Genomic DNA, 19,743 nt, shown 5'->3' with positions numbered 1-19,743 from the left:
CAAAGTTAAAAACCCAAACAGGTACGTTGTGTTTAAGTGTGCATGCTGCTCTATTTATTATTTTGTATTATTATTATAAAAAAAATTTCTCTTCCCCACTCTGTGTTCCTGTGTGTCGCACTTTGTAACCTTGTTCTTTTGTACCGTTTTGATGTAAACTCTTTTTGTAACGATTTTGGGGGTGGGCACTTATAAGCTTCTGCTTCGGCCCACTCCTTTTGAGCAGAACTGCTCAAATAAACAAATAAAAATAAATAAATAAAAATAAATAGGCTGCAGGTGTCATTGGAGATTTTTAGAAATAGTCAAGCCTCCTATCAGAGAGCAGTGAAGGATGCTAAAGCAATATACTTGTCAAATCTCATAAACAGCAACAGCCACCGCCCTGGAATCCTCTTTAGCACCATCAACTCTGTCATAAATCCGGTGTCAGTTGTTTTGCAGGATGCATCTGTGCATACTTGCAATGCATTTAAACAGTACTTTATGGAAAAGGCTTCCTCAGTCAGAGAGTCCATCACACATACCCCTTCTGTAGTTTTTCCTTCACAATCTTGCAGTGTGTCTTTGAGTGTTTTTTCACCTGTTGCTCTTGAGGACCTTAAGAAAGCAGTCCAGGAGATGAATTCTACCATCTGCCCTCTTGACACGGTCCCTGCCAGAATTATGAAGGAGGCTATTGACACCTTAGGCCCCTGCCTCGTCCTCTTCATAAACAGCTGTCTGAGTTTGGGCGTTGTGCCCATTGCCCTCAAACATGCCATTGTCCGACCACTGCTCAAGAAGCCTAACCTTGATCCATCCATGCTGTCCAACTTCCGCCCAATATCTCACCTCCCTTTTCTGTCCAAACTGATGGAGAAACTTGTTCTTTCCCAGCTTCAGGCCCACCTCCAACTGCACGCCATTGCTGAGAAATTTCAGTCAGGTTTTAGGTCCAGACACAACACCGAGTCTGCATTGTTGAGGGTCAGCAATGACATTCTTGTGGCTATGGACAAAAAAAGCCCAGTGGTTCTAGTGCTACTGGACTGTCTGCTGCATTTGACACCGTCGATCATGCCATTCTCATCTCCCGACTTCAACACACACTGTCAGGGGACGGTGCTCAAATGGTTCTCATCATATCTCACAAACAGGACTTTTTCAGTAATGCTGAATGACTTCTCATCGTCATCTACCCCTCTGTCAACTGGAGTACCCCAAGGTTCCATTCTGGGGCCTATTCTGTTTGCACTGTACATGCTGCCACTTGGACAACTCATCACCGGACATAACATCCAGTTCCACTTCTACGCCGACGACCTTCAGATCTACCTTCCAGTGATCCTGAGCAACCGTTCTGCACTGCAACCTCTTCAAAACTGTCTTCAGGACATCAAAGGATAGCTTGCACAGAACTTCCTTCATTTAAATGAAGGGAAAACGGAGTACATTCTGTTCGGCCCTGACTCACCACAAAATTCACCCTGTTTCAACCCTGTAACACCTCAATTTGCTCCCTCTGTGAGAAACCTGGGTGTCATATTAGACAATAGACTGACTTTTGACAAACAAATAAGTACAGTGGTAAAGGTGAGTTTTTTCCACCTAAGACTCCTTGCGAAGGTCAAACCATTCTTGTCCCGAGCTGACCTCGAAAAGGCCATTCACGCCTTCATCAGCTCGCGGTTAGACTACTGCAATGCCCTTTACGCTGGACTCAACCACTCTCTCCTCCAAAAGCTCCAACTGGTACAGAATGCAGCAGCATGCCTCCTCTCAGGCACGTCCAAACACTCACACATCACACCAGTCCTCTGTTCCCTTCACTGGCTCCCAGTACGGTACAGGGTGGACTTCAAAGTCCTTTTATTTTGTTTTTAAAGCCATTCATGGCTTGGCCCCGGCCTACCTCAGTGAACTTTTAACCATTTATAACCCAGCCAGGAATCTGCGCTCCGCAGATCTCACCACCTTGGTCATCCCTAGGTCTAAGTACAAAGCTTTGGGGGGGTGGTCCTTTGCTGTTTTAGGCCCTAAACTGTGGAACGCTCTCCCAGCTCATATTCAATCCGCCACCAAACTCACAACTTTTAGGTCAGCGTTAAAAACCCATTTATTCAGGCTCGCATTTCAAACTTAGCCACTAATTGGACTGTTGCACTTTTATTTTTTATTTAATTTTTTTCTGTTGTGTTTTAATTATGTTTTAGTAGTATTGCTTTTAATCTTGTTTTTACACTTCAATGCACGTTGTGCACCTTTTGTGGTGCAGCTGTGTCTGCTGCTCTTTCATGTCACCATTGTGTTTTGATTATGTTTTAGTTGTATTGCCTTGTTCTTGTTTTTACCCTTTTAAAGCACCTTGTGCACCATTTGGTACTGGAAGGTGCTATACAAATAAAGTTTGATTGATTGATTGAAAACTTGAGTACACAGAAAATGCAAAAAAAATTAAAGTGCCAAGAAAGTACAGTGGGAAGTTTAATCTACTTGTCTACGTGTACTAAATCAGAAGTTTTGTGGTCTTCAAACTATCTCAGCAGTTTGTTTGACCAACTCATGAACAGTGGAACACAGTAAAACATGTCTTCAGATACCTTAATTTGATTGTGGACGGTGACAGGGTGCTCAGATGGAGTGCTTTAGAAGTTGGCTGATCTGAGCTCTGGTGTGTGGAGGTGGGAGCAGAATCAAATCTATTCTTACAGATTTAGTTCATTTGCCCACTCCCTGCCTTCTTCTTCAGGGCCAACTCACGACCTCTGCTATGACTTGAGATGTTATTCAGGTCTCTCCAGACATCTCTTGTATTTTTCTGTTGGAATTGCTCCTCTGTCTTTGCTTCCTCTCCTTTCTTATTTTCTTGAGCTCCTTCTGCACCCTCCTCATCCTAATCTCTATCTATTTTTAGGTTGTATATCTGTGTGGTGGTATGTAAGCACTGCTCACCAGTTGTGGAGTTTATGGTTATTAAATGCCGGCCATTCTACCTGCCGAGGGAATTTAGTGCCATATTGCTGGTAGCAATTTACACCCTCCTGGCTCCACCAACAACAGGAGTAAGGCTCTGTATGAACTCTACAAGCACATCAGTGAGCAGCAGACAGCACACCACACCCTGATGCTTTTCTCATCCTGGTTGGGGATTTCAACCATGCTAACCCCAAGAGTGTGCTTCCACAACTTCATGGCCACATCAAGTTTCCCACTAGAGGTAACAATATTCTGGACAATGTTTACACTGTAAACAAAGGGGCCTACAAAGCCCTCCCCCTCCCCCACCTCGGAGCCTCAGACCACTCCACTGTTATGCTAATGCCAGCATACAGGCCACTGGTTAAGGTCACCAAACCAGTTAGGAAGCAGGTACGGGTGTGGCCTGAGGGGTCCACAGAAGCACTCCAGGACTGCTTCTCCACCACTGACTGGAACATGTTTAAACAGGCAGCCACCAACAACAACATCACCGACCTCCAGGAGTACACAGAGACCGTCAAGTCCTACATGGAAAAGTGCATGGACGATGTCACGGTCACCAAGACCTTCACCATTCGGGCCAATCAGAAGCCATGGCTGACGGGTGAAGTCCACAGGCTCCTGAAGGCCAGGAACACTGCCTTCAGAGCTGGGGACGCGGTGGGCCTAAGGACTGCCAGGGCCAACCTGTCACGAGGCATCAGATTGGCCAAGAGGCAATACTCCAGGAGGATCGCAGACCGGTTCACCGACAGCAGAGACACCAGGAACCTGTGGCGGGGGGTCCAGACCATCACGGACTACAAGCCCCCTCCGCAGACCTGTGACAGCTCCACCTCTCTGCTAAACAACCTCAACAATTTCTTTGCTCGTTTTGAGGCAGACAACAGCACCCCAGCACAGAAGACGCAACCTTCTCCTGGCGACCAGGTACTGACGCTTTCCCGGGACAGCGTGAAGCGATCCCTCAAGAGAACAAATGCACGGAAAGCGCCAGGTCCTGACAACATCCCAGGTCGTGTCCTGAGAGACTGTGCTGAGGAGCTCACAGATGTCCTCACCGACATCTTCAACACTTCACTGAGCCAAGCTGTTGTCCCCACATGCTTCAAAGCCACCACCATCATCCCGGTCCCCAAGAAGTCGTCTCCATCCTGCTACAATGACTACCGCCCGGTCGCGCTAACCCCCATCCTCATGAAGTGCTTCGAGCGGCTAGTCATGCAGCACATCAAGTCTGCCCTCCCCTCCACCCCGGACCCCTACCAGTTTGCATATCGGCCTAACCGATCGACCGACGACGCCATCTCCACTGCCCTCCACTCAGCCCTCACCCACCTGGAGACCAAGGACGCCCACGTCAGAATGCTGTTCATCGACTTCAGCTCAGCATTCAACACCATCATCCCGCAGCAGCTCATCCACAAACTGGACAACCTGGGCCTAAGCACCTCCATGTGCAACTGGCTGCTGGACTTCCTGACAGGGAGACCACAGGCAGTCCGGGTCGGCAGAAACACATCCTAACCTCCATGATGGACACGGGGGCCCCCAAGGATGTGTGCTGAGCCCCCTCCTCTTCACTCTGCTGACCCATGACTGCACCCCATCTTCCAGCTCCAACCTCTTTGTTAAGTTTGCGGACGACACGACTGTGGTGGGTCTCATCAACAACAACGATGAGTCAATCTACAGGAGTGAGGTGAGCAGGCTGGCCTTGTGGTGCAAGGACAATAATCTCCATCTGAACGTGGAGAAGACGAAGGAGATTGTTGTGGACTTCAGGAGAACGCACACCCAGCATGCTCCCCTGACCATCGACGGTGCTGCAGTGGAGAGGGTGAGCAGCACCAAGTTCCTGGGTGTGCACATCTCTGAAGACCTGTCCTGGAGCCTCAACTCTGCATCACTGGCCAAAAAAGCCCACCAGCGCCTTTACTTCCTCCGCAAACTGAGGAGAGCAAGAGCCCCATCCTCCATCATGCACACATTCTACAGAGGCACCATTGAGAGCATCCTGTCCAGCTGCATCACCGTGTGGTACGGCGCCTGCACCGTGTCCTGCCGTAAGTCTCTGCAGCGCATCGTGAGAGCAGCTGAGAAGATCATTGGTGTCTCTCTTCCCCCCCTTCTGGACATTTACCACACACGGCTCACCCGCAAAGCCACCAGGATTGCAGGTGACCCCTCCCACCCGTCTCACAGCCTCCTCAGCCTGCTGCCATCTGGGAGGAGACTGCAGAGTCTCCGTGCTCGAACCAGCAGGCTCAAGAACAGTCTTTTCCACCAAGCTGTCAGGAGACTTAACTCCCTCCCTGCTCTCCCCCCCATTCGTCCCCTCAGCCCTCCTCCCACCCTCTGCCTTCCTCCCCCCTCTGCCTCCTCACCCCCTCTGCCTCCTTCCCCCTTTGCCCCCCCCCTGCACCCTGCCACAGTCTGCCCCTACAGCATCTGTCATCACCCCCCTCCACCTCCACCCCCCTTGTGCTCCACCAATTCACACACTCTAAAAACTCTGCACAGCCGTTTACTGTTTATGCTATTTGCACTATTTGCTACCTTTCAACGCACTACCTCACTTTTTAACTTAATCTGCACTCTGTTTATATTGTTAATACTTTAATTTATCCACATACTACCTCATGGTGAAATTCTCACAAGTGCCCTTGTCTGTCGATTGTCTGTCGTTCGTTATTTGTTGTCCAAAATGTCTTTAGTTAAGTTATCTGTTTTATAGTATTGTTTTTTTATTGCTAGTTTTTTTAGTGCTCTTTTTATGCACTGCAGGTTTGCACTGGGGGTTGGGGGGGATTGCAATTTCATCTGTGCTGTATGTTTAACATGGAGCATATTTGACAATAAAGCAGAAGGGTTTTCAGCTCAGGGGTCACCCAGGGTTTGTTGTTAGAGAAACACTGTACTTTTTTGGTGGGTACAGTGTTCTCAACACAGACGTGTATGTAATCTGTGATGCAGTGGGTTAAGCTGTCGATGAGGACATGGACAAGAAGGGCCAAAGCCAACTGCACCTGCTGAGGCGACTATGGTACTTCAGAGTGTGCAGGACTCTGTTATGGACATTTTATGACACTGTGATGAAATCTGCATTTTCTATGCAGTGGTCAGCTGGAAAGGAGGGAGCACAGAGAGAGACAACCTTTATGAGGAGATGCATAGATCATATCGCTGCAAGTGTCAAATAACCCAAAAAAAATCATGTGGAACTCGCTCTCTATTTCACCATAACAACGGCAATCCACACATCCTTACGAAACATGGACAGCAGAAGAAATGTCATGTTTGTATTGATGTGACTTCATCACAAAAAAGTAGTATTGGCCTACCCTTTCTAGTTTGTTTGTTTTGAAATGTAGCTGTGGATGAGTTCATGATGGGCAAGATTGTAGAGTGCTGTTGCAAACGTGTGGTTGTGAGAGAGTGTGTGCATTGTTTTTGGTTATGTTGCAAGGCGGAACAAATGTTGTGGTGTTACGCCCCCCACGGACTGAGGTGATGGGGGAACGTGCAGGAGGAGAGGCATGAGCATGTTGTCTTCAGCTCAGCAGGGGATTTTATTTGGTTCATTCAATGTACGAAACTTCAAGCAAGTCTGTTAAAACCTCTTTTCTTTACAAGCAGCCAACGAGGTATTGTATTTTGTAATTTAATTTATTTGTGTTAATTGATGCAAACCGTTGTCTGATGTATTGTATCGTATTGTATTTTTTAAGTTCTCACGGCGTGGATGGTGTGAAAGAAGAAGGCATCAATAAACGCTTGTTTCTTCCAAAAAGAGCTTTCCTGTGTTGCCGTGTATCGAAAGGAGTTACATGAAATGTATTTTGCAAATGAAATGGACAGCACAGGATGGTTGCTCCAGATGAGGCGAACAGGAGTAGTTTCTATCTTCTGGGAGTTTTACCAGCTCTGATGGCAAGAGTAAGCCATGTTTCTGTTAGGCAGATGATGTTGCAGTCCCTTATGTCCTGCTGGTATTTTACTGGACCTGTCAGATCATCCATGTTGTTATACAGGGTCTGGCAATAGCAAGTTTGATTCTTGGCTGGGGTGGGCGGTGGGTTTGATTTTGAGAATGTTCTGAACACCACCGCCTTGGTGCTTTTCCTCATTGTTCCTGCCCTGTGTTGTGTTGTGCAGGATTTTATCTGGCAGCCACTGATAATCATAGAAAACACCAGTCTCCTATGCCTAAAAGCATATTGCGATTGTAAGTTATATTTGCTGGAAGATAAGGATGTAACGATTTGCATAACTCCCAATACTATTCCCAATACTGGGTTCATTCTCTGAAGATTTGTTTTTTGCAAACTGAGACTGCAGACAAATTATGACACAAAAAGATTCCTTTAATTTTTTTCTTGAAAATAGCAATGCACCTCATAATCTCTTTGGCTCTTACACTCGTTTGGGCAAGCGGGGCTACAAACCTGGTTGTTAGAATGGTTTGGCTTTGCAGCTGCCAGCCTGTTTGTTACAACCAATGCCTCTGCGCTACAGCTGCTGATGCTCACCATATTACTATATTATAATGGCCGAAAAAACAAATTGTATTTTCATGTCACATACAAATCTGTTACAGTACATTTAATTGAGAAAGCACTATGTCCTGTTGACTAATCAAATATTTAAGGCACAGATTATACAGTTTTATCAGATCAGGAAGTTGAGAAATTTACAAAATATATTTGCTGGCCTTTATTTTTAATAGGTCGCTAATAGGTAGTTAGGTAATAGTTCCCAGACCCCCCCACCCCACTCCCCTTGATTTAGTTTTGTCAATGTTAGACACTGATAAAATAATCAGCCTGTTCATTATTAGAAGTATCCGCGCCTGCTGCACATGCATTCAGCACGCACTATATCTGCAGTGTTTATAAAGCAGCTGTTTCACAGAGTGGAGATGTTCACAGAATGAGACTACAGGGACTGTGACCAAACATTTCACCGGATGTGTTCTCGACTCTGTCGGTACGGATCAAGGATCAACTGTGTGCTGATGCACAAAAAGTTAAAAGGGCATGTTGTGGCTGGCGCTCCAGTGTGTGTGTGCTTTTTCAAAAATCTTCACAAAGACAACATAACTAAAGAAATATACACAGCCTCAGCAAAACAGTACAGACATCATTTGGACACAGCAGCGCCATCTTGAGCTCAGATGTACAAAGTACAATCAATCAGATAACACAAGGAAAGAAGCTACATTGAGTACAGCTATGAAAGCCTTGTGGAAATTTCACTAAATGACGCATTCTTTTGATTGCATAAACTTAGCACATTAAAACTTTATACAGCAGAACAATATAAACACAAATGACAGCCCAGCAACAGTCATCAGATGCGACATTATATGTCACTTTTATATGCATTTTGATTGATTTAAAATTACATTTATGGCTTAGTACGTGTTACAAGTTACAAAGATGTTTTCAGCAGGCCTACATTCCATAGTTGAGATCATCAGCAAGTAAAGGGGTTGAGCTGACAACATCGGGCAGATCTCTATAGTTACCACCATAATCATATCATATAAATAAATGGACAGCTATAACTGTCTTTTAATATCTCAGAGGAATAAGCGACGACAACTTTATTTAGCTATCAATGACAAACTTTTTACTTTTTACACCATAATCCAATATCTCTTGTTATTATTATAGTCTTCGTCATTTTTAAAAAAGAAATCTTGTTGGTTTTGTTGGTGTTGCCTGCTGTAATTAGTTTAAGTTTGTTATTATTTTTAAAAATATTGACTTAATTATTTTATCCATCCTACATTTCAACATTTTTTGTTTTTGTTTCATTTTGGAACAAACTTGTATAACTTTTTTATACTCTTGGTATAAATTGTATGAAAATATCAAAATTTATATTTCTCAGCACTGACAAACACAATCACTTTCTGATTGATTCATTGTTCCATTTATTATAATTTCTTTTTTACTTTTTGTTATTGATATTATTATTCTAAATTGAACTGACCTATATATTTTAGTTATATATCTACTCATTAATTTAGATAGGTATATGTTATAAGCCAGCATATAAAATACACAAAATGTATGTTACTCTCAAAACAAGCCCTCCCTTTTTTCCCCTCAATGATCCACGATACAAAATGATTCGTTTTTCCTTTCTTTTTGTTTACTACTATTTTGTTACATTTGTTATTATAAATTGTATTGTCTTATCACATTATATTTTTTAACCTTTATTTGTTTTTCTATCTCATTCTCAAATATATTCAGAATTTAACTTGATCACTCTCTCAACATCACTCTCTCATTTATCCATTAGTCCACTTTCTATGATTTAAATTATAGTTATTTTTATTATTAGACTTCAAGACAAATAATTTGAATCATACTTTAGGAAACAATGGACATCATTTATGGAAACAAATAACACAAGCACAAATGTCCTACAAAATAAAACAAGGCCATCAGCAGTTATACGATATATCATAGTTATTTTAAAGCTGTTGCAGATTAAGTGTCCAAAGAAGCAGTTAACAGCATTCAAACTCTAAGTGCTTCTGTTTTACTTTTTCATAACAAAGATTTGAAGTTAAAGAGATTCAAAAAACAGGAGGGTTTTTCCCCTTAGAGAATATTTCCACTTGTTCGGAACAGGAAATGAAAACAGATCAGACAGATGTTTTACCCCTGTGAGTTACTTTCAAAAATATGGATTTCATTTAAAGTAATTCATGCATAGATTTTGTAATTACAAGTGACTAGTCTTTGTACTTGAATGGTTATATACATAAATTAGCAGGTTTAAATTTAAGTGTGAACAACTGTAAAAAACATACAAATTGTTTTTGTCTGCATAATTTAATTTCAACTTCACAGAAAAAAAATATTCCGATAATCTTTTTTTGTCTTCAACATCCTCTATTGTGCAATGTACAGGTAAATGTAAATTATTATTTTTTTTTTTTTAAGTTTTATTTTTGGCCTTTTTGCCTTTATTTGAGAGGGAGGACAGTGGATAGAGTCGGAAAGGGGGAGAGAGAGCGGGGAGAGACATGCGGGAAGTAGGCACACAGGCCGGACGCGAACCCGGGCCGCCCGCTCGCGAGGACTGAGCCTCAATACATGGGGTCGCGCGCACTGCCGCTGCGCCACCGGCGACCCCGTAAATGTAAAATTTTTATAACCATCAAAATTAAAATTTATTGAAAGAGAGATACATATATATATATAATTTTTTTTTCAAATTACAGAAAAGAAAGTCAAATTGGGATCCTAATAAACTGCATTTAAAAAAATGTAAATCAACCATTGAGGACCTATGCTATTGTTATTTTTCATTAAGGGAAATCATCTTAAAATTAAAGCTTTCAGACTAGCTGTTTTTCTCTGAATTAATGTTTTCTATTCTGTCACTAAGAAGCTTTTAACATCAGGACTGAGGAGAAGTGTAATAATCTTTGAATGTGTGACCTTCTGGCATCAGATATTTTAAATTTAAATCATCAAATTTCAACAAACTTTATGTTGTTGTTTAGACATGTCTTTTTTTGACGTGATCTTTTTAATTTTGCCATGCATACACAGCAAAATAGCAAAATGATCCTAATACATACCTATGTAAACTGAAACAATAATAATAATGATAATAATAATAATAATAATCATTATTATTATTGTGAAGTGATTCCAGGGAAGTGCAGTGATTTTTATGTGCAGGTATATTCAAACCCCGTCTCAGACTTAAACCATTAGGCTCAGTGGACGAAATTTCTGTATAAATTTAAACATTTACATTTTATATATCGCATGTAAAAGCAATGGATTTTCTTGACATTTCTGACACAGATTATTTAACTTTCAGAAAAAGAGGATATGAATAGAAGAATGAAGAGTAAAGGGATTGCAGATATTATATTAGAGAGATTTAAGTGGTGTGCTATATGGCCACTGGGATAATTGATTATGATACTTTGTGATTGACTGACACTGACATCAGAAAAATCACAAATACACAATTTCACACACTTGTCTTGCCCCTCTAGTCGTACCTGTCTGGTTGCGAGCTGCTTGCTGTGTGTCCATGCAGTTGGTCAGGTGCGGCGGGTTGCTGAACATCCTGCTTGGTGGCTGGTGATGGTGGTGTGGGCCAGCCACAGATGGGGGTTGAGTGGGTGGTGGTGGAGGTAGTTGTGCCCCAAATGTTCCATACCTACAAGCCCCAGTTCCTGTGAATTGCCCAGAGAAATGGACAGTGAAGGCGCTGAGGCCGCAGTGAGGGTTATCGTCATGGTGGTGGGGGTCAGTGTTGGCACCCCAGGTGGGTTCCTGCTTGATGAAGGAGTGTTGCCCTAAGGAGGTGTGGGTGGCTGCCAGGGGAGGATAAGGAGATCCAGCAGCATGGAAATCCAGCACAGGAGCCCATTGAGTGGCTGAGCTGATGGGCAGGGCAGGGCAGCTGGGGCTATGGCCCGGAGGGAGCGGGGGCAGCAGAGAGTTAAGGTCACGTACATCTGAACCCATCTTGTTGGCGGGAGACAAACTGGACCAGTTAGGCTCTGTGCAAATAATTCTCCCTACAGCTTTCTGACTGACTCGAATCCAAGGCAGCCACCAATTGGATGCTAAAAAGTCTTTGTAAAAAGAGTTTCACCTTTTTCAAAGTTCTCACTGGCTTGATTCTTGTCCATAAGTTGTGCACAACACAACAAAGATGCTCTGGAATGTCCAACAGAAGGTCATGAAACAAAGGAAATGTTTCTCTGCAGCAAAACACTGATAAGAAATAAAGAAAAATTGAAATGTTGTTCAGACTTTACCATGTCCATCAAAACAGTCCATGTAAGAAAAGAGGGGCATCTGCTTGATGCTTTCTCAGTAAATGGAGGGAAAGGAGTGGACGACTGAGGAGGAGTGGCCTTCTTGTCTCTTCCAGCTGTGTGTGTTTTTGTGTATATTTACACGTGTGTGTGTGTTCCAAAAAATGTAGGGGGCGGAGTAAGGAGGGGAGGAGATAGGGAGCCCTCTCTCTGCCTTCATTGAAGTTCATCCTTCATCTGAAGGAAAAACCAAAGGGTAACAATTACAAAGCCCCTCCAACAAAAAAGTTCCTTGTAACACGTTCCTTGACATTTTGATGATGTGGGGAAAAATATTAAATTCAATATTTCTCTCAGATGACTTAAAACAATATCCCATGAACTACCGTTTTTTCAAACAAACGTTTAAACAACTTTGAATGTAGGCCTATACTGTACATTATTTATGCATCAATTGTCTTGTATCTAAATCCTAAGCTTACTTTTCGACAGAAACAAATTACTTACGAGGCCAGGCGTTTATTGTTTTATAGGCCTCGTCTATTTTCACATGATTTTTACATGTTAATTTATGCAAGCCTAATGGTTAACAACTTGACCTCGAGATAATGCACATTATTTTCTTGATATGTTTTGATATGGTCGTTGAGTTGTCGGGAACAGACAGATCTCTCTCTTTCTCTCTCACATACACCTTTTATTTATTTCTGTTTATCCATTTAGTTTGTTATTTCGGATCTCGTTATGATAACTACTTCAAGCAAGTACGAGAGGTAAGTAAAGTTTCTTAGGCAATTTACAAGAGGCAATGAAGCATCTGTATAACCTACATTTAGGTTACACAGCATTGAGGCTAGGCTATCTGAAATAAAATGAAAACATCTTATTAAATCCATAGTAGGAAAAAAAAAAAGATATTAAATCAAATTGAGCTTTTTTTTTTTTAGCTAATACTACACGATTTTTGGGCCAGCTTTACAACATAAAAAAGTAACACAAAAAGCCATGAAAAAGTGAAATAAAAAACATAAAGCATATTGGGTTGATTTTTTTTCATATTTTATTGGAATTATTATAATAATTATTATATTCATTACTGTGGCCTAATGACCGCAATTGAAAGGGGGATAGGCTAACCTACTTTGGTAAAGTTATGATATTCACAGTTTAGGCTTTCCCAAATCACCTACCCATCAGCTGAACATTGCTTTTAGAAAACTGACACCTCTTTGCAAACACAACAGATGGTGCATGTTAGCACATGAAAGGGGGTTTGAAGACAAAGATGGTTTATGTCTTTTGTTTTGCTAATGAATTTTCAATGACCTTTTTTGTTAAGTCTTGTAATCACTGTCAGACAGGCCAGAAGTAAAAAGGACAGCCACAGGACCATTAAATCTGACTGATTTAAAAGTTTTACCTCTGAAAAAAGCACTGAAATTGATCAGAATGACCTAAGAATCCATGAGTTTGTCCAAAAAAAGGATTTAAACACACAAAATAAATAATGTTTATTTGAATACAATTTTGTGTATTTTATTAAACTTTTGTACACTCTTGGTGTTCCCGGTCAGGAACTGCTCCAAAAAAAGTTTACCGTTAATGTATAAAGACATTGATCTAGTAATATTGTGAAATTGTTTTGGGATAATTTCCTTTGTAAAAATTAAATATCCTGGTCACTTTTGACCAGGAACACGAATAGTGTTAATTTATGTGACTTTTAATACTTTAAAAATATTGACTTAATTATTTTATCCATCCTACATTTCAACATTTTTTGTTTTTGTTTCATTTTGGAACAAACTTGTGTACATTTTTTTTTTTACCCCTTTCTACTCTTGGTATAAATTGTATTGAAAATATCAGAATTTAGATTTCTCAGCACTGACAAACACAATCACTTTCTGATTGATTCATCGTTCCATTTATTATATAATATTATATATTATATATGGGAAAGCCTAAACTGTGAATATCATGACTCTACCAAAGTACGTTAGCCTGCTCTTATTTCTGTCTGTTCTCTATCTCCATTCAGGATCACATCAGCCAAATACTAATATAATTAGAACAGTCCTACATGCACCAAGTCTGTATATTGGCATGGCTGCCTTTCTTTTCTGTGGAGCACTCAGGAATTTCACCAGATGATTAATCCAGTTTAAAGAGTGGTGGCCTCTGCAGCAAAAACACATTCCATAACATCAAACAATAAATCACTTCAAATGTGGGCTTGACAACATTAGCCCCCGTGATTCTTTACAAAAATGGGAGTACTATATCACTTTCATGCTTTGCCTTTTATCTTTTTCCACTTTGTTTAGATAATTCCACACAGTGATGGTGGCCCAGACAGAACAAGTCATCTTGCATTCTTTAGATGGGCACTATAGATAGCACTACATCCAGCATATTCAGTATCCATTAAACTAAATGTATAATATGAATAATATGTAATATTAAGTCTGAACTGTTTTTGTATGCTTACATGTACTATTTATGGCACTTTATGGTGTCTCTCCCTGTTCCATTACAGACTCCCTGTTCTATTGCAGACCAGTTGTTATTCCATCCTCTAATCTATTTATTAATATAAAGGATGATTGACAAGGGGATCATCTTTTCTTAATAGAGCTTATTGGTATCTTTTTTTAAAAGTACATTATTACCTTTCACAAACCACATTAGTATTTAAAATAAACACAATGTACTTGTGCCCTAATAAAGGCATAAGCGCTCAGTAAAGAAAATCCCCTCATCCCAATTATACCCACCTGATAAATTACAGAAATCTCAGAAAGAGGAGCCAGAGTGAGATGTCCTGATCGGGTGAAGACCTCATGGATAAGGTCCTTTGCCAGATGTTTCCAGTTCACTACACTACATTAGGTTTGCCAGTCTGCCCAGCAACCTTCCCTGCCATCTGATCAAATTACCACCAGGTGGTGATCAGTTGACAACTTCACCACCTCTTCACCTGAGTGTCAACAACATATTGTCTGATGCAACAACTATAGAGATGACCATGGATCTTTGGAGCCAGACTTTCTGTACAGGTTGGTATGGAGGAGATATTTGCTGGTTTCACACAGCTAGCCTTCCAGAGACCTCAACCGCACCATAGATTTGTGGAAGGCACTGCCATGTCATGGATGGAAAGAGGCGATATTGGAAACATAAGGGGACCATAAATTGGGACATTGCTTTGGCAGAGCTGAACATTCATCCCAGAGGTGAACTCTGCAGGACTCTGGAGATGAGCCAGAAGTGAGATCGGAGTTTTTTTTTGTGTGCTATAGTTTGTGAGTGTCTCAAGAAATGACAAAACTTTGATATTGTGAAATTACAATACCCTATTTGTGAAAGCATGTGAAACATTACGTGACCTCAACAATTATTGCAGTATATTAGTAATATCCCTCAAAAATAATTAAATCCATAAAAAAACAGTGTTTAGTTAACTAAACTCTATTGAGTTTAGTTAACTAAACACTGTTTTGCCGTTCTCTGCCGTTGTCTGCCAACTTCCTTGTGAAAACCTTCTATTTGTAGCCCAACATATTGCTCTTGCAGGACAGCAAACAAACATTGTGTATCTTTATAAGAGAAACACAGAGGTTATCAGAGAAAAATAACCATCCTGAATGTAGGAGGGGAAGCTCTGCTGAAACTCTGAAACTAATGACCTTTAACCTATTTTTCCCCTCAATCTGACAGGTCATTATAGGCTAGACTAAATGCCATCAATCAACAACGACAGATTACCATCAGCTTGTATTATTGGTTCCCTGCATATAACTATTTGAAGGGAAAAACACCGTATCCATCTTTCATCAGTTGTCAAAAGACAATGTTTATTTTATTGTCTGGATAAATCCAGACTGTGTCTAAAATGGAAAAAAGTTTATGGAAATGATCAACAAAATGACTTTCTTGTATCTTGATAAACAGTCATAAGTCTTTCTTGAGACATTACAAGAGACTCCTTTATGCTGAATATCTCGGCCTATATGCCATGTTTCACTACGTTGATTTTGCGTGAACTTCTCCCTCTCCAGCCCTCGGGAGGAGAAAAGGCCTGCCCCCTCAGTGAGACATAAAAAGTGTTTAATCTCAATCCAATCTTCCTAATGTAAAAATATCTGGAAAGTCTAATTTACATAAGAACAAGAGAAGTCTTGTAATATAGCCTTTACCTGCTTTTTGTAAACATAACAATGAGCATGGTCTTGTTACCTGCTCTTTTGTTAATGTTAACAGACAAACAGTAAGGTCCTTTACCTGCTTTTGTAAAGTGTCTTGAGATAACGCCTGTTATGAATTGACGCTATATAAATAAAGATTGAGATTGATAAGAACACAAAACTAGAAAGAATAACAAACTAGGTATGCGAGAGAACCATATACCATTATTAACTTTAAGCCTTTTCAGGTAATCAGAAAAGTATGTCTACCGCCACTATAATCCTCACTGTAAAATAATTCACACGGAAATAAAATCTAAAGGGTATCATAGAATTCACATACAGTTTTCTGTGTCTCCACTTCATCACTCTCTGATTGGTGTATCAGGATGACAGCGGAGAGGTGGAGACAGAAGTTTTTAGGAGATGGCCCTAAAAGTCCCCCCTAAAGAAAAATAAAATAAAATAAAGACTAATAAAAAAAAAAAAATTAAAACGAGTTTAGATGCTGTTACAGAGTATTACATAGTTGCAGCTGTTGTACTTGCATTGGCAGCCGGAATCAGATGATCAGTCTTCACACTCTTCCAACATGTTTTGACTGATGTGTTCTCTTCTGAATGCGTTTGCGTCATCATTTGCAATCATGTATATGTTCCCTTCATGCTCTTAAATAAGCTCCAATAATCAGCTGGTTTTGGTAACAGAAGTGACATTTCATGGCAGTATTAGTGGGGGTCAATGCAAGGCAAACACTTCATGATTAATACATTTAATCAATGCATTAGTTAATCCACGTTTTTAACTCGTCTTTTCAAAAATACATAAATATAAATATTTTTTTACTGAATATATTTTAATGCATTTAGTTAATAGTGTATGTTAATATCTTATAGGAAAGCTGCTCAATAATTTGTGTGTAACATGATCTGAGGAGGTTCTACATTTTTTTGCAGAGTAGAATAAATTCAAGTAAGAATATATTGGTGAATCTCAGACGTGTGCTTCAAACATTCGTATTCACGGTTTAAGCACATATTTGTGCATTGCACTATTAGTGAATTTGGCCCATTGTTCGGATGAACAATCACACTACACAGAGAAAAAAACTTAACCCAAAGCGGATAGGACTTATAGATCTGTGTGTAATGAGTGCGTAAGAACATTACCACACAAAGAGTGGCATTTATCAACTGGTACTTTTGGAAACGTGTAAATTTAAAATAAAATGCCGTAAGATTTAGATCCATGTTTCGAGTTTTCTTTTAATAAAAACCCCTAATAAGTGACTTTGTCTAGTTTAAAACAGAGGCGTTGCCTAATTGGTCTGAAAATCTTAAAAAGACCGCTGTGACAGCCGTTTGAAATGTTTTACCATATCAAGTTTTACATTATTAGATGATTTGGCGACCCGTGCGCTCTGCAGTAAGAGCGTTTCAAAAGACGCACTGATCTGGATGGTCCAGCTTGTTCTCTGGCGAGAGCGTCACTGCTTGATTAATCCCACAAACAGCTATGACCCCGATGATGCTGCACTGTAACTGCACTGCTTGCGGAGTATTCTGTTATCCTCCAGCTGCAGATACTTATAGCTTCTGTGCTGTGATGTGTTTTAATTTTTTTTGCACTGAGTTTAAGATCAAACGTAATCAGACTTTCAAAAAGAAAGTGCACGAGCCTGCAAGTTAAAAACATGTGGGATTAACTCAGAAATCTGAGAATAACACTACTTTGCTGCTTTCAGGCTGTCTTCCTACAGTGACAAAACACCCACCGTTTATCATTACGCTCGAGTGTATCTACAATGTTTATGTTTACAGGTCTCAGACTGATTTCTTCATATACTAACGGCGAGGTCACGTCATTTTATCAGTCTCCCTTACGTTAGTGTCATATTGTATGTAAAATATTAAAAACGGCTCACTACATGCGCGTTTATAGCCTGATAAACTGCCGGTTTTAATAACACGTTTTAGTTTTAATAAAGATGACTGAGGCGCAAGACGCACAAAGCGCAAAGATGCCTTCACACATTTCGCCTTCTCGTTACTGAGCACAGCAGCTTCATCTGCTGCACGTATTTATTGTTTAAACAATTAAAGGGTGGAAATCAGGTCGGCGAATCTCTGTCACAATCATTAGATACATATCCTCAGAATTAGTCACAACAAAAACAAAACACGAACTTGCAGTCTGCTGAAAACCATAAGAATTTCTACTAGCAAAAAGTATTAAAGCCCTAGGCTTTAATACTGAATTTTCTATTGATTTGTTTTTAATTACAACATAATCATGACCTTTGTATTTTATAAAAGCAGATACTTAATGTAGGAAACATGACATAATTTTTAAGTCCTAAATGAAAGGGGGGGAAAAAAAAGAACCCATACTGTAATATTTTCCAAACACAAAGATTATTGATCTCATTTAGATGTTATCATTGTATGAAACTTTATTAACATACTGATTAACGTATGCGTTTCTTGCTGACAGATTCCCTCACTACCAGTCATTCTCATTATAATCAATTAAAACGGGCAAACAGTCTGACTGATCATAAATGATTCAATCATATTCTTTTCATGATATTTTGATTTCAACATGTCATACATAATATTTAATCCCAGCTCATCACATCTTTACAAACGGACAGATGTTCAGGTGGTCATGAAAGTTTTTTTTTTTTTTCCATGAAGTTTTATTAAGACAGGTTGAGATGATTATTTGATTTATAGTGTAGTAAATTAGGGAATATTGCAAAACTCTGAGAATAAATTCCATACAAATAAATGTCTTCACATAGGTGTTCATAAATCTTGATCTATAATACATCTGTATTAAAAACATATGTAGAACGATTTAAATCCAATAGAGAAATCTGTTAGTTGTTGCTCAAAGTTGTGGTAACTGGAACCTTATTGGTAAAAAATGTAAAGGTTCATTTCTGGCTTGTGTAGGGACACATTAAGAGTTTTTCAGGATTCTGAATCCAATGCAAAAATTTGTTTAGCAAAAAAATCCACTACTTAATAGAAAAACGGCCACACCCACTTTTACTTGAACATTTCAAAGTAGCTATATATGTGGATTTCAATATCTGGAATACTAAAAATTACTGCACAACATTGTCAAATGTTTCAAGGATCATAGAGCATAATTCTCAATTACATTTTAAATTAAACTACATTTTTGCATGTATTTTCACAATAATGAGTGAAATATGCCATTATAAATCATTAAACTTTTTTATTTGGTCATAGAAAGCATCTTGCAGAGCACCCCCCCTCAGTGTCTCATGAGCTCCCAATTTAAGAACAGTCGTATGAAGACTCAGACCTGGACCCCTAAGATATTTGACAATATGGTGTAGCATTATTTATTTTTACTAGTATTCGAGATATTGAAATCAACATATAAAGCTACTTGTACAATTACAAGTAAAAGTGAGTGTGGCCGTTTTTCCACTTAGGAGTGGATTTTTTGTGTCCCCACACAAGCTACCTAAAACCAGAGATTAACCTTTTTATTTTTTCACCAATAAGGTTCCTGTTATCACAACTTTTCCTATAGCAATAGGATTATAAGATACTTTTATGAATACATTTGTGAAGAAATGTCGTTTATTCACAGATTTTTGCAATATTCCCTTTTTATATTTATTTAAATAGGACAGTGGATAGAGTACCAATTCTGGAGAGAGAGGGGGAAATGTCATGCAGGAAAGAGGCTGCAGGTTGGACTTGAAACAAGGCCTCCCGCTTGAAGAACTACAGCTTACATACA

The 19,743-nt window shown here is 39.9% G+C and overlaps 1 protein-coding gene across 4 annotated transcripts in view; it reads right to left on the bottom strand.

Moving 5' to 3' along the window:
* The window catches only part of wt1a (WT1 transcription factor a), a 79,709-nt gene extending 68,163 nt beyond the window's left edge, over positions 1-11,546 (bottom strand). For all 4 annotated transcript variants that reach the window (XM_079345253.1, XM_079345255.1, XM_079345254.1 and 1 more), the window contains exon 1: positions 11,006-11,546. In XM_079345253.1, coding sequence (XP_079201379.1) covers positions 11,006-11,477 — 472 coding nt within the window. In that variant the 5' untranslated portion in view covers positions 11,478-11,546. The remainder of the gene's footprint in view (positions 1-11,005) is intronic.
* Positions 11,547-19,743: the final 8,197 nt, after the last annotated feature.

This window comes from Symphodus melops (assembly GCF_947650265.1).
Source record: "Symphodus melops genome assembly, chromosome: 6".
NCBI classification, from domain to species: Eukaryota; Metazoa; Chordata; class Actinopteri; order Labriformes; family Labridae; genus Symphodus; species Symphodus melops.
Note: the sequence above shows the minus strand (reverse complement) of the source record. Positions and strands in the feature narration are given on the sequence as shown.